Source organism: Pteronotus mesoamericanus, unplaced genomic scaffold, assembly GCF_021234165.1.
Source record: "Pteronotus mesoamericanus isolate MK-2021 breed Mesoamerican mustached bat unplaced genomic scaffold, CSHL_Meso_final contig_33, whole genome shotgun sequence".
Lineage (NCBI taxonomy): Eukaryota > Metazoa > Chordata > Mammalia > Chiroptera > Mormoopidae > Pteronotus > Pteronotus mesoamericanus.
Window position 1 is genome coordinate 9,513,671 of NW_026555135.1, and position 15,025 is coordinate 9,528,695.

General features: G+C 40.2%; 1 protein-coding gene across 2 annotated transcripts in view; it reads right to left on the reverse strand.

Moving 5' to 3' along the window:
- Window positions 1-1,552: 1,552 nt before the first annotated feature.
- PRCP (prolylcarboxypeptidase) overlaps window positions 1,553-15,025 on the reverse strand; it is a 76,425-nt gene continuing 62,952 nt past the window's right edge. For both annotated transcript variants that reach the window (XM_054576342.1, XM_054576343.1), the window contains exons 8-10: window positions 11,889-12,053; window positions 10,006-10,193; window positions 1,553-2,291 (exon numbers count right to left, since the gene is read on the reverse strand). In XM_054576342.1, coding sequence (XP_054432317.1) covers window positions 2,075-2,291; window positions 10,006-10,193; window positions 11,889-12,053 — 570 coding nt within the window. In that variant the 3' untranslated portion in view covers window positions 1,553-2,074. The remainder of the gene's footprint in view (window positions 2,292-10,005; window positions 10,194-11,888; window positions 12,054-15,025) is intronic.

Here is a 15,025-nt window from a genome sequence, read left to right on the forward strand (position 1 = left end):
GGCTAACTTTAATTAAGGTTGCCATCTGTCATAAAATGTGCATAAAGAAAAACATAAGACTAAATTATACTTGTAGGAAAATAGTCATTTTGGGCTGTTATTCTCTTCCCAAAATGCAATTCATCCAAAGAATTAATTTCTTTTTAAGATTTTATTTCTGCATCTATTTAGAGAGAGGGGAGAGAGGGAGAAAGGGAGGAGAGAGGGAGAGAAACATTGATGCGTGATAGAATCCTCAACTGGTTGCCCCTTGCAGACCGCCATAGGGGACCCAGCCTGCAACCCAGGCATGTGTCCCTACCAGGAATCAAACCAGTGACCTCTTGGTTCATAGGCCAACATTCAATCCACTGAACCACACCTGCCCGAGCCAAAAGTTAATGTTAAATGAAGTGGCAAAATGTTTTAAACATTTTATACAAGTAAAAAGGGTTCAAGGAAAATATCCCAAAATCAATAGTATCATAAAATAAATAGTAAGAATATCCTCTATTAAGCCCATAAACCCTGTATTATATAACTTCTTAGTTGATGGTGAATAAAAACTACAAATTAGTATTGTTTTGACCCTTAAATTCCCACCTCAACAGACTTTTCTCTGATGTTGAAATGATAGTAGTGACCAAGTGCTTTGACAGACAAGTCATTACAATGAGAACTGGAGGCTTCTGAGACCAGACAAAGATTTTTCTGTGCCTCCCAGATGACAGGGAAAATAAGGGAAATATTTCAGTCTCTTACCTAAGAATTAAAATTATATATGGACTTTAAAAAAAAATAAGTACTCTAGAAATTATGGAGATCAAGGTACACTTTTTAAAAAGCAGAAAGACAAAGGGGAAGAAATCTTTCAACGAGGTAGAAACTCTTAGTCTCTGTGTCCCTGAAAGGTTTTGATCCAACCCTATTTGTTTTCCTAGAAAAGCTCTTCTGAAGAAAGGTCTCAGCGTAAGAACGGTTTGAAAGCAGCCAACCCTTTGGAAATAGCAACGGCTCAGTCATTTATTGATGTCAAATATGCTGCCTGCAGGAATTACCTTGTCATTTGGAAGCCAAACAGAGAAGTTCTCGTACACCTGCCTCTTAATGTCCTTACTTCTGGCTTTAATGACACAGGACCAACCACAAGGAAATAAAAATTTTAAAAAAGCTGAACATAACTACATCCTACCTTCTGAATAGTTGGTTCATCAATTTTTAAAGGTTTCTTAGGAAAGTATCATCAGTGGCCACAGCATATAAAAGCTTGCTGCGATGTAAAAGGAAAAGCAAAACAGAGTCATTTTCCCAAAATGACAGAATGTAACCAAATTACCACAAAAATGACCTTAGAAACAAAACTGACCTTAGAAACAAAGAGAAATGGAGCAAAAAGGGGCCAGATTTCTTACTGGCAGTACCACAGTGGCAAACATCCCAGAACTAAGAAAAGCTGGCAAGTAGAAGAGAGAAAATTAAAAGATTTTCCTACAACAGCCAAGCCCAGTGCACACAGCGATCCCAACTGCTGGAGTGAGCACTTCAGGGGCAACACACAGGTACAAGGTCCAGCCTTACTCTTTATTTAGAAATTGGGAAGCACAGTTCCAAGTCTTTAAATCAAGTACAAATGAAATGACTCCTTTTTCCTGGATCGGCATCGGACATCCTTCCCATCAGCTGCAATCACATCATCTTTATCTACCTTCTGCTTTTCCTTTTGGGAGGACAAGGGTGGGGAATGACAGACGGGCCAGAGAGACTTCAGTCTGAAAACCAGAAGAAAGCCCTGCTCGCTGGGACACAAAGGAACAGGCCCCCCGTGGGAAAGGCAGGAGCCCTGCCGCAGCTCTGAGGGCCCTGGGGGGGCGGGGGGCCCGCCGCAGGGATTCCTCCCCGAAGTGGTGCCAAGAGGGCAAGGGCGTGCGGTGTGGGTGGCTGCTGCCACCACCATCACCCTCTCTCCTGTCTCAGCCTTTGCTCCACCGAATCCAAGGATGAACAAGGGAAAGTAATTTTGTACAGAAAACCAAAGCGGATGGGAACGTGGGTGGAATGAACATAAAAGAAGAAACTGAAAATGAGCAGAAGTTGCTCAGCGTGTCTTTCGCAGGCTGGCATAGAAATCTCTGACCCACTGCTTCATGTATTTAACTTCCAAGGAGCGGGCTACGAGCACGGTCGCGGGATCAAGGGCATTGTTGGCGCGAAGATCCAGATGATGGGCCCCTTCTGCGATGGTGATGGCAACCAAGGCGTCTGTGATGTTCTTGGTTACTCCACCCCCTGACCAGGGGTCTAGGTCGCCATTGCTAAGTGAGGGAAAGAAGAAAAAATAAGATTGTTAGTTGTTCACATCTATACCCAGATAAGATAGGAGAAATCGATTTTATGCATAACATCTAAAATCACAAGCCTATAACCTGGGGATTTGATCTGAGGACCTAATCTGTTATATAGAAAGATGATTCCCATGAGTTTTACATTTTTCTGAAAACAAATACAAGAAAGAGGACCAAGGAGTGAATGAGGTGCCCTTGAACCAGTAATGATTATACCAAAAATTGGAATTTAGAAACCTAAATTCTACTCCCAGCTTCATCACCCAAAAGCCAGATGACGTTCCTCCTCTGAAAAACAGAGATAACAAGGCCGACCTCATAAGGCTGTTGCATGGGTTTAACCAGACGATACATGTATTTAATAAGCACAAGTGTCAGGCACATAGCAGTCCCTCAATTAATGCCAGTTTCCTTCTTCCTAGGACCCAGCTATCAAAGTGATAAAGAAAAACTCCAATATTTGAAAATGGTAATTAGCTCTTAGCTCTTTAAAAAAAAAACCAAACCTTCATTTTTCACGCAACACTTTCCTTGTAGTATAGTATTTGGGGAAATGGGGTGGTAGAACTAAAGAAAATTTCTCTAAATCTCAATAAAAAAATATGGTAATTACTCAAAGATCCCCAAATTATATTGGCTTTAAAGTTAAGGAAATGCTATTAGGTTATTAGTCTTGGCTGGATGGTTCACACAACACGTTTCAGAATGACATCAACAGGATCAGTCACTGAAACAGACTACCTAGATTAGCTGAGTAAAAATCTATTATAACCACAGACAGCATCCCTAATAATATTCAGCAGCCTTGTTGAGATATAATTCACTGCAAAATTCACTCATTTAAAATGTACAATTCAATGCTTTTTAGTATATTCAGTGTTTTGTAAACTACACTGCAATTTTAGAACATTTTCATCACCCCAAAAAGACACCCATACTCACTGGCAGCCCATAATCTCCATTTTACGTTATGTTCTGACATTTCTTTAATGCACATTCCATCTCGCTGCTTTTGTTACAAAGCCTGACATAACAACTCTTCAAGGTTGTATTATCAGATATATGAAACTATTACCATAATTTGCATAATCATCAAAAAGCCCTCATCTTTAAGTACAATCTATACATAGATGACCATCCAATAGTGTCTCTAGCCAGGACCTCACCCCTAAACTTCAGATCCAAAATTCTACCATCTACTTGATATTTTCATATGGAAGTCAAATCAGAATTCTCAAATACCAGGTCCAGAACAGAGCTCTTGATACGGCCCAAATCCCAACCTGGCCCTCCTTCTATTTTCTCAATCTCTGTTAATGGCAACCCTGTCCTTCTAGTTACTTGGGCTAAAACGTCTGGTGTCACTCTTTAATCCTCTGTTTCTTTCTCACCCAATCTGTCAACAAATCTCATCAACTATATACTCAAGTACCAGAATTTGGACATTTCTCCGCATAGCCACTGCCACCACTCTGATCCAACTCACCGTTATCTCTAGACTGAATAGCGCTTTCCTGACCTTCCTCCTCTACTCTTACCTCCATACTATCACTAGAGGAGCAACTGAATCCTATTAAACCCTGAATCAGACTGCATCACACCTCCGCTCAAAACACTCCAAGTTTTCCCATTTCTTTCAAATTAAAAACCAAAGGCCTTACTAGGACCTGCAGGTCTCTACATGATCTGGGCTCTCTGCTGACTTTCGATTTCAACCCTTGCTACTCTCTTCCTCATCACCTACTGCAGCCATACTCACCTCCTTATGGGATCTGGAGGAGAACATGCTGGGACATTTACTCTCAAGGTCTTGGCCCTTGCTTCCTCTTCTGTGTGAAGCGTTTTTATCCCACCAAACTCATACCTGTCTGAAGTCCTCCCTCCAGATCATTTTCAAAAGCCACCCCTTGGTGAAGTCCTCCTTGGTCACTCTCTTCCAAAATTTCAACCCTGCCATTCTCCCACTCACCTCGACATTCTATAGCCCTCTTCCCTGGTTATCTTTTTTCTCCCTAGCACTTATGTCCTAATATATTTACAGGTGCTATGTTGTTTATTATCTATTTCTCAAACTGTAACTTCCCAAGGGCAGGGACTTTTGTCTGCTTTATTATGGTACCTTTAACACCTGGCACATGGTATTTGTATTTAATAAATACAAATATTTAATAAAAGAAAAATAAAAGAATGTAAATGTCTAGTTGTCTTTGTCCTGATATCATATGCCCTACCCAGAAGAGGTCCATAAATACATGTATGCAAGGTCAGGTACATATAAATCACTTCAGTATTTTTATATGAAAAAGCAGGGTTCATATAAATGATTAATATAAATACACAGGGACTGACACTCCATGGTGTGTAGTAGTGGCAAGAACAATTAACTAAGTAGCAGATCTGAGTTTTGAAGCCTTTCTAGCCACATGATTTTGGGTAAGTAACCTGACCTCTCTGACCCTCAATTCCCACATGTATCATGCTCCCAAATTTTAAGGGTAATGCCCCTTTCTCACAGAGATAGCGCAGTGTTTAAGTTAAATAATATATGTGAAAGGTACAAACTATAAAGTACAATATAAATGTGCAGTATTGTAATAATTATTAGCATATTCTATAAGCATGAAAAGGGTTAATGTAATGGCTGCATGGGGTCTGGCCACTTGTCGCCATATATATGCATAACACAAAAATTTGTGGGGAAAGAATAGGTTTTTATTAACATGGTTCCCAATGTGAGGCAGCTGGGAGCATTCCTGTTGCGAGCTGACCTCTCCCACAAAGTACAGAAAATTAGGCACCTCCAGGGAGATTGAAGTCCAAATCCATTACCAGAAGTTTCCCATTATTGTTTATTTGCAGCCCAACGTGGTTTTTCAAATGAGTCTTCATCTCTCCAGCTCCAGGCCCTCTCTCTCCTCCTTGCCAGAGTTGCCATTGCCTTGCAGCCCCTCTCTCTCTCTCTCAGGGTCAGGGTTGGCTGCCAGAACACTCCAAACAGCCGTGCAGGGGAAGCTCCATTCAGAGGGAACTTCCCACCCCATGCCTCCCAGTGCTGCTCTCAGTCTCTGTGCGCTGTCTCAGGGTGAGAGTGGAAGCAGTGCAGGGCCTGTGTGCCGTGCTGCACAGGGTCGTAGCATCCCCAAGGGCTGGTGCCAGTGAGGCACACAGCCCAGCGTGGGACCCTGCCTCCCAGAGCTCACTTCTAACCATGCGAGGCCTAAGCTTGAAGCAGTCCTTGCGGCGGGGGGAAGCAAAAAGAGCCCAAAAAGCCAGAATGCCAAGTGGTCAAGAGAGCAAGCTTCTGCCCCTCTTCTGTTTAAAAGTCCTGTCCCAAAATACCATGTGTTCCAGTGGCCAGTGGAAGTGTCCTGCTTTTCAACCAATGAGGGTAATATTGGTCATGTTTGCCTTTTCCCCTCTTCCAGCCACCATGTGGCATAAGAGGTCAGTAATCTAGCAATACTTCCAGTGACACTACCTGAGGCAGTAGTCTTCTCCTGCAGCCCCACCCTGCTGGGAAGGCCTGGATTGCTTGGTTTCTGGAATGATGCATGCTGGCTTTGTTTATAGTTTTGCCTCAAACAATCTCCCTTCTATGGAGGACCTTCCCTTTTCAGGGAAGGCAAATGGCTTCTAACCTTCAGTTCCGCTGTGAAGTTATTTCCCTTTGCCCCTTGCTTTCTCGGGGAGATTCAGCCTGACCACTCTGTTACATTAATAATTCTGAGAAGCTAATGAATCATGAAAAAGAATGTGAAAGCATTTCTCATAGAAATTCGATCAGAAACTAATGCAATCAATTTTTTTCTAGGCAAATGTACAAATTAAATGACAAAATATGCATTTAGGTACATTAAATATATATATGTTTGAAATGCAGGTTAAATTTCAACCACAAATTCTCACCACAGTCTTATTTAAAAAAAAAAAATCCAATTGCAACATAATAACATCATCCTTGGAAAAAAAAAAATCAATCCAAAAATGTACTTTTTTGGTTTTATAAAAAACAAAAAGGAGCCCTGGCCAGGTAGCTCAGTTGGTTAGAGCATTGTTCCGATACACCAAGGTTGTGGTTTTGATCCCCAATCAATGCACATACAAGAATCAACCAATGAATGCAACAATAAGAGGAACAACAACAAAAAAAGTCAATGTTTTTCACTCTCTAAAATCAATAAAAAAAAAAAAATTTTAAGGGGAAACTCATGTGCAAATAGGATCTTCTTAGTTTTCAACTACCAGATATGTTTCTAAAGTAAACTGCACACAGGTTGGATTCTCTTAAGTGAACAAATAGTCTTTATCATTATTCCCATTTGATATGATCAAACCAGATACAAAACAGTCCATTATTTGCAAAACCAAAAAGATATCCAACAGCCATACAGTAAGTAAACTGCACTTGATTTAAAAGGTCATCTGAATCAGCCAAGTGACAAAGAGTGTCTGGAGTTGCTGGGAGACCTAAGATGCACATGTACTTGAATTTCTTGGTCCTAGACATTGTGAAACTTCCTACAAGTCACTGGGAAATTTTTAAAAAGTAGTAATGATGACTTTCATGAGATAATCTAGATACCCAGATAAAATTCCCAACAGTGAATCTCCCTTAATTGTTGGCAACAATGTTTCTAAAAAATGATATTAAACTAATCAGCTTCTCAGCAATTGCCTTTCAGATTTACATTTAAGTCATTGAGAATGACCATTGAAGTAAGTAAGATAAGACCTTATCAATTGGGGTCAGGGAAAAATTAATCCTTCCAACAAAACCACTATGAAATTTTTTTCAAATGCTGAAGTGGCACTATCAATAGCTACTGTTTTTACAATCCTCATTCATTCAACAAATGTTTACCGAGTGCCTACTCTGCGCCAGGCACTGACCGGGCACAGGGCGCTCAGCCGCGAGCAACACACAGAATCTCTGCACTCATGGCGCTCCCTTCCGTAACAGTCTGCCTACTCCCTGAGATGACCCTGTCAGGCGGTCGTTACTTCTGATTTACATAGGTTGGCAATCTGCCTGAGGCCACACAGCTTACCCAGTGAAGAAGCAGAACAGCTCCCTGGTCTCTCTGACTTCAAAGCCCAAGTCCTTAACTGGCAAATCTCCAATTACAGACTGAACTTTCCTATCAGAAAAGCAGTCATGCATTTATGGGAGGCAACTAGGAGAGAATCATGAACATAAAGATATTTCCACATGGTTCCTTGGACATTTACTCACTCATCAACCAGAAATGCTTTCTAGCTGGGAGCCACTAAGTACATAGAACAGGGACACCTGAGGCAGCTCCTTTACTTTGGGAACATGTTTTCTTTAGAAAAGCTGGATGTTTCTGAATTTTTAACAAACTTAAAATTTTTTACATTGGATTTTTTTTTTTACCTAGGAACATTTCTTTTTAAAAGTAGACTTGCCACTGCAGAAAGATAAACCAGCATCTTCACGTAGCCTTGCCTTTAACCTTTCACATGCACCTGAAGCCTTTCTGAGCTTTGTATTTCCTTCCTCATCCTTATCAGCACACACATTTATTGTGCATTATGTGCCAGTCACTGTAGCAGGCGCCAGAGGCACAGAGATGATTAAGACCGTCCCTGCCATTAAGAAGTCCACAACCTCATGGGGGTAGATAGAAACATAGACAGATAACTTCTACACAGGGTGCTAGTGCTAGTCACAGGCCCTGGGAGCCAAGGGGGTGTGGAAACCCAACCTCCCTGAGGCAGTCAGGGAAGGCTTCTCGGAGGACGCCTGTGTCTTAAGAAAGGGAGAAAAGAGGAAAGGGAACGGCATTCAGGGACAAATAAACAGTTCCCTGTGGCTTCAATGTAAAATACAAGGCAGAGAGTACTTCCATGTATTCATTCAACACATATTTTTTGAGCCTATATATCTGAGTTCTGGGATGAGTACTTTACTGAGTTAACTCTTTTAAGCATCACAACTTTATAGGGTGCATGGTATTATTATCCTCATTTTTTCAGAAGAGAAAACTGAGCATCAAAGAGAGCTAAGTAATTTCATTTAAGACAGCTCATTCTACCCTTGCACAGCTCTGTTAGAAAGTCCTTTCATTTTTTTTTTTTTTAGAAAGTCCTTTCTTATACCGAATGAAAAGTTTTTAACACTGAGCTATAATTTCCATCTACAGGATTCAGTTTTATTCCCCAAATTTTCTCACAAAATCTGTCCCCCTCCCAGTGATGATGATGATGATGATGATGATTGTTGATGGCCTGAGGAAAATAAGAAGACAAGTGGATAACTAAAATAAATACCTGTAATGGCTGCATCCAATTTCAAAAGGACACTGTATGTGATCAAAACTCACATATTAAAATCTTCATGCAAGGATTTAAAGACTTCACTTTATAATTCAACTTGAACTTCAGCTTTATAAGGTCAGGGAGGAAGGATGAGCATACTAGAACATTCCATATAAATACTACATAGAGATTAGCCCCTAACTTAAAACACCCAAATTTAGTCCAGTTTCCCTAAAATCCCTAAATAGATTTATTTGTTCAACTATCAGCTTTTTTCAAGCTGAGCTGAAGACTACTGTTGTCAAGAATCCTATTGAGAACAAGGAACACAATTTAAGGAAATAAACAAAATGAATCTCTATTTTCCATTAAAGTGTTTACCTTTTATTTTGGGCAGGTGCCCCACTGGGGGAGAAAAGAGCATCAGCCCAGTAAGACAGACTGCAGAGCGGGCTGCGCTGGGGGCCTAACCCCAGACGGCGACCCTCCTGTCAGAGCAGCACTCCTCACTCTTAAGCTACTGAGCACGGCGCCAAGGCCCAGTTTGAGCCTTATCTATAAGAGCTCGTAAAAGAATGGCATGTATTCAATACAGTTTAAACAATAGCTCCAGGTTAAGAGCTATGAATGGGTATCTCTACTATTTCCATATAGACTTGGGAAATTTTTTTATTAACTGGTTGCTATTCTTACTAGCTGACAGTCTAATACACAAGCCGAAACATGGAAATTTTGAAGTCACAATCAGACACACACAGAGCCTACTCAAGTAACTCTGATGTGAAGCAATACCAACTATGTCACTACAGGAGCAGTGTAACAAAGGAGAACAAATAGGATTTCTGTGGTCAAACAGGCCAAGGGTCAAATCTGGCTTTATTAGTAACTAAAACAAAGCTGAATGAGACTTTGGCAAATGACTGAACACGGTGACCCTCACTTTCCGCCTCAGTTAAATAAAAAAAATTATAACAACTACTTCACAGCGTTCAATTTTAGATAATATATTTAAAGTGTTTCATATAGTGCCTAGAACTGAAAAGGTTGGGAACTTCAAAAATGTTTGTTGAATAGATACTAAAAAGCTTTTATTACCATTAATAACAATAATAACAAAAGTAAGACACATTGAGAACAGATGATGCTTCATTTTGTGCTGAGGAGTTTTTTAAGTATTTTAATTTCGGTGCTGTATTGTTTTGAAGCCTTTAAGCATGTTAGTAATAAAGTATAAAATCCTATCTCTTCTCAGCATCCTCTATCTTTCAAAAAATAGGGAAACAGGATGCCAGTGGGTGTATTCTATGTTGTTTATTGTCCAATATTTTTCCGGGTTCTATTTTCTCAGCTATTCTACAAATGTCTCCATCAACCAAAGTTTTTCTTTGGACCAGCAAAAACTCACCTGAAAATGATATTCGTATGGGAACTGATGTTTTTGCCTCCATACACAGTAGTGATCCAGGAAGGCCTTGGTTTCACACCCCACTGTTTAAAACAATCATCTGAAAATTCCTTCAAGTCCCATGGGTGAGGTTCAAACATGTCATCAATCCCATTTGTACAAAACGGCATAACCATTTCTGTGCAGGCCTGAAAAAGCAAACCAGAAGAATCAAGTGAAAAAGAAGGCACAAAGAAGTGAATAAATTGTCCAAGGTCACACGGCTAGGAAGCAGCAAAGCCAGGATCTGACCTCAGGCAGGCAGGCTTCAGGGCTCCTGCTTCTGCCCTCTCTGCCATGTCACCTCACTGCTCCTGGGAAGGCTCGGCTGAGAAGTCACAGAAGTTAGAGCTATATAGTCCTTCCTTGTAAACTGCTTTCTTTCACACCTATTATCATACTGAATCCTCAAAACAATTCTGGAAGGAAAGTGTTCTTATTCTTCTTATTCTCATTGTACAGATGAAGATACAAAGCCTCAGAGACAGGCAAGTTAGATTCCTCTTCTTTTATGAGGTCAGTCCAGAGGTATCTAGCCATGTAATATGGCATTTACTTACTTACTTACTTACTTATTTATTTATTGAATTAGAGACATTTATTGAAGAAATAAGATACAAGAAACATTGTACATAAGGACAACGCCATCTCAGTCCCCTTCAAAGTAGGCACCTTGAGACATCACACAGCTCTCCCAAACGCCATCAGCTGTCCAGTCATATTTTCCTGAATCTCATCAATGTTCTGAAATCTCTTCCCTTTCAAAGGTGATTTTAGTTTTGGGAAAAGCCAGAAGTCACAGGGCACCAAATCTGGGCTGTGTGGGTGCTGAGTCACCTGGGTGCTTTGACGTTTTGCAAAAAAACTCTGCATGAGACATGATGCATGAATGGGCACACTGTCATAATGAAACTGCCAATCAAAATAGTAAGACAGACTGCAAAGCGGGCTGCGCTAGGGGCCTAACCCCAGACGCCGATCCTCCTGTCAGAGCAGCACTCCTCACTCTTACGGCTTTTTGAATCATCAAATAGTTTCCACAGAGAAATGTTCAAGCCAAACATGAAACATTTTTGTAAAGATATTATTTATTTATTTTTAGAGAGAAGGGAAAAGAGGGAGAGAAACACAATGTATGGTTGACTCTCGCACACCTGCCAGGGACCTGGCCCACAACCCAGGCACGTGCCCTGACTAGGAATCAAACGGGCAGCTCTTCGGTTCACAGGCTGGTGTCCAATCCACTGAGCCACACCACCCAGGGAACAAAATCTGATGCAGATTCATTGCTCTGCTGGCTCAATTATTTTGCATGTGACAGCCTCACAATACACATGCTCACTCAATTGCATCTACTGCCCCTACAGACTGGTACAGTGAAGTTGTCATTGTTCACATATGCGCGATTCCAGTCCCTGCTCCTTGGCTGCCACATTACACCGATGGCACACAAACCATTCACATTATATTAATAATGGTTGGACTTTTCCTGGATACACCTCATATGTGTCCATAAAAAGCTTCCTTTAGAAAACTTATCAAGATCTATTGTAATATTAGTTACACTTCTTTTTCAACAAGCTATATTTGATGGTAAGATCATGTCTTACTTATCTTTGTATCTTTGAAGCCTAGAAGAGTGATTGATCAATAGTAAGTACTCAGAATATATTTGGTGATGATTAAATACACGTAAGAATGAATGAGGAAATTTATCCATGGTCTCTCGGTGAGACTGAATTGAGATTCAGATTAGGTGACAAAATCTGTAGACTCTCTGTTACAACACAACCATATCAGTGAACAGTAAGTTCCACCTGGGGGAATTATACATACATATTTACCTGATAGCTCCAACCCAGGATTCCCAGACTGCTCGTTGATATCTCAGACATATTCAGGCACCTCGCCTGGCCTGAATAATTGTAATATACATTCAGAGCCTGGAAAACATTCTGCAGCAACTGTGTATCCGAAACATGGGGATTTTTCAAATACTGGCACACCACCTGTCATTTTACAGAGAGAAAGGAGGTAATCAGAAGTATAAAATTGTAGTGCAGTAAAACAAAAAAGATATATGACTTTGATTTGATCATAAACCAATCTTGAGCATTCAACTTGTACTACTTGACAATTTTTCTCTTTTGAGTATAACCCCTTTTACAAATGAGTAAATCTTTTAAATGATATGTCAAATTATAAAACAAAACCAAAGTTAGTTGCATAACATGCGAAGTCCTCCCCACCTACCACTCTAGCTTCATCTCCTGCAGCCTTTGCTGCAGCCTAGCAAACCATCTCCACCCCGCCAAGCTCTTTCCCTCCTCTTTGCCTTTGCTCACCTGAAATGCCCTTTTCCCACTCTCTCACTCCACTAATGCCTGGCAAACACCAACTCATCTTCCATAGTCCTTAGCTTAAGTATCACCTTCCCTATGAGGCAGTCACTGCCTATGCCCTCAAGTCAGGGAGAAGTAAATCACTCCTTTCTGGATTCCTCCACCATACTCTGTGCCTATTTTTTTCTCAGAGGCTCTGTAATGCTGTACAGCACTCGTTTGATTCCAGAATGTCTCCCTCACCATTTACTCAGCAATATATCTATCAACTAAATGTGTGTTGGATGAATGGCTACATTTTTATAAAAATACAAAATTCATAAAATTTCTTGTGGGAAAACTACACCAAGCTCCATTGTCTGTAGAGTGATGAGCAGATCAGGCAGCTCCGCAGCTCCCAAATACTCCCATCACTGGACTAAAATCAGAACCTGAATTCCAGTATAAAAACCAAAGGCAATCCTCACGATTAAGAGTGAAGGCAGGGACTGACTAGACAGGGACATGGAAAATTTTGGAGGTTAGGTAAATATTCCATATCCTTAGAAGGGTCTGCATTATACAACACACAGTACACTTACAATTTGTACATTTTACTGTATTAAAATGTTACTAAAAAATCATAAGCAAATATTGAACTCTCATCAATGAAATTAGAGCTGATGTAAAAAATGTATTGATGTCTGCAACTTACTTTGAACTTCATTTAATAAGATGGAAGAATAGATAAAAAGATCAATAGGTGAATATATATATATATACATATGATATATCGAATATAGCAAAATATTATTTATTGAATTTAGGTGGTAAGTTTTTGAATGTTCCCGGTTAAACTTATTCAATTTTTCTGTGTTTAAAATTTTTCTCAGTAAAACGTGGGGAAATCACAGGCAATGGAATCATAGCTGAATAACAATAACAAGAGCTATAGATTACTGACCCCTTGGTTTACAACCATTACATCATGTAATCCTCAAACAACCCTATCAGATGCATTGTCCTCCACTATTTTACATGAAGAAACTGATTCTCACTTCACTGAAGGCCATCCAGCTAGTAAATGGTAGGACTTAGATTTAACACCAGTCTCTCTGGTCATGAAATATACATCTGATCCATCATGCTACACAGTTTAGGCTGTATCCCCATGTAAAACTATATGTAGCCCAATGGCAAGGAAAACACATTAAGTTTCCATCCTCTATTAACACCGTCATATGAATTTAGTGATCCAATTTTTTCTCGTTTCATATGGAAAAGGCATATATAATATAGGCAAATTCTGACAAAAAAGAGATGCATCCAGAAAAGAAGCCTGGAAAAAAAGAACTGAGTTACCCTACTTTAGAAAGAGATTGTGAGCAGCAGGAGCAACCAGGCCTGGGCTGGAGATGTGCTCCCATCATGAAAGGAGGATACTGAAAAAGGAGGTAAGTGGCCACAACCAAACACAGCCTCTCAGCACAGTTCTGCCTAGGACCAGCTTCCAGCAACACTTTCCTGGAAAAAAGGGAAACTTGAAAAGACAAAGAAAAGGAATCATAGAAAAAATTAAATGCCTCTCCCCAAATGTATATTTCCACATAATGTTAAATGATATTTCATGAAAAAAAAGGTTTGTTTCATAGTCAGTTTTAGGAAATGTATTAGCAAATGTGAACAGTCCTTCTTGACTGTAGGATTTTTAAGAGCCTTTAACATACTCAACTACAATGTGACTTTCCAAAAGTAAAATGGAGCATGCATTATTTCGTATAAGTTTTTGGGAATATTGAGTGTGAGAAAAGTCAGAGATTAAGATGTGTAAATAATTAGATATTCTGCACTTTAAAAATGTAGCTATGAAGCCACACACCAGGGTTTAGGGTGCACAAAGAGAAACGGAATTGTGTTAAACTGAGAGCTTCGTAAACCTACCAAACCTAAAGCAATTTGAAAATGGTAATTCAAAAAACACCTAATGGCAAAGCACTTTTTTCAGAAAATGTCTCTAAGAATATGCCAATGAGAAATACCCAAGAGAATGTGAAAATCAAGAACCAATCACAGATTTTATTAAATTAAATATTTCCAACAGTTAATTAGCAATCTTTCCTATATGCAGACACAAACAATGGATTCAGCTCTTTCGAAATGCAGCACAAAACTACAGAGTAGATACATAGAATGCAGAGAAGATCATATATTCAAGCACAGCATGGGAGATGAGGCAGGGAGACTATGCAATCTGGGCAGGGAGAACAGAGAGTGCTGACTTGTAGCAACAAGGGAAACAAACTCTGGAAAAGAACAGTAGCAAGTGAGTGTGACTCACATGTTGGCATCAGATACCCTCTCAGCACTAGAACACTAGGCCTCTGTCAGGCAAAGTAAAGGAGACCCCATGAATAACATCTGAAAACAGCAGTTACTGTCATTCCTTAAAAGACACAAGCATGGCTGGGGACCAGCACCGGTTGACAATACTTGGGTTTTGGCAGCCTCAGTTACACAAAGAGAAAGAAGATGAGGCTCAGAAACTTGCCTTCTGATGACAGAACTTCCATGTCCAGATTAAGGGCAATCCTGGGCCCGCTGTCCTCTGTGAGGTCAGAGCACCCTAGGAGTACTGGGCCCAGTTCTGACCACCACACTTA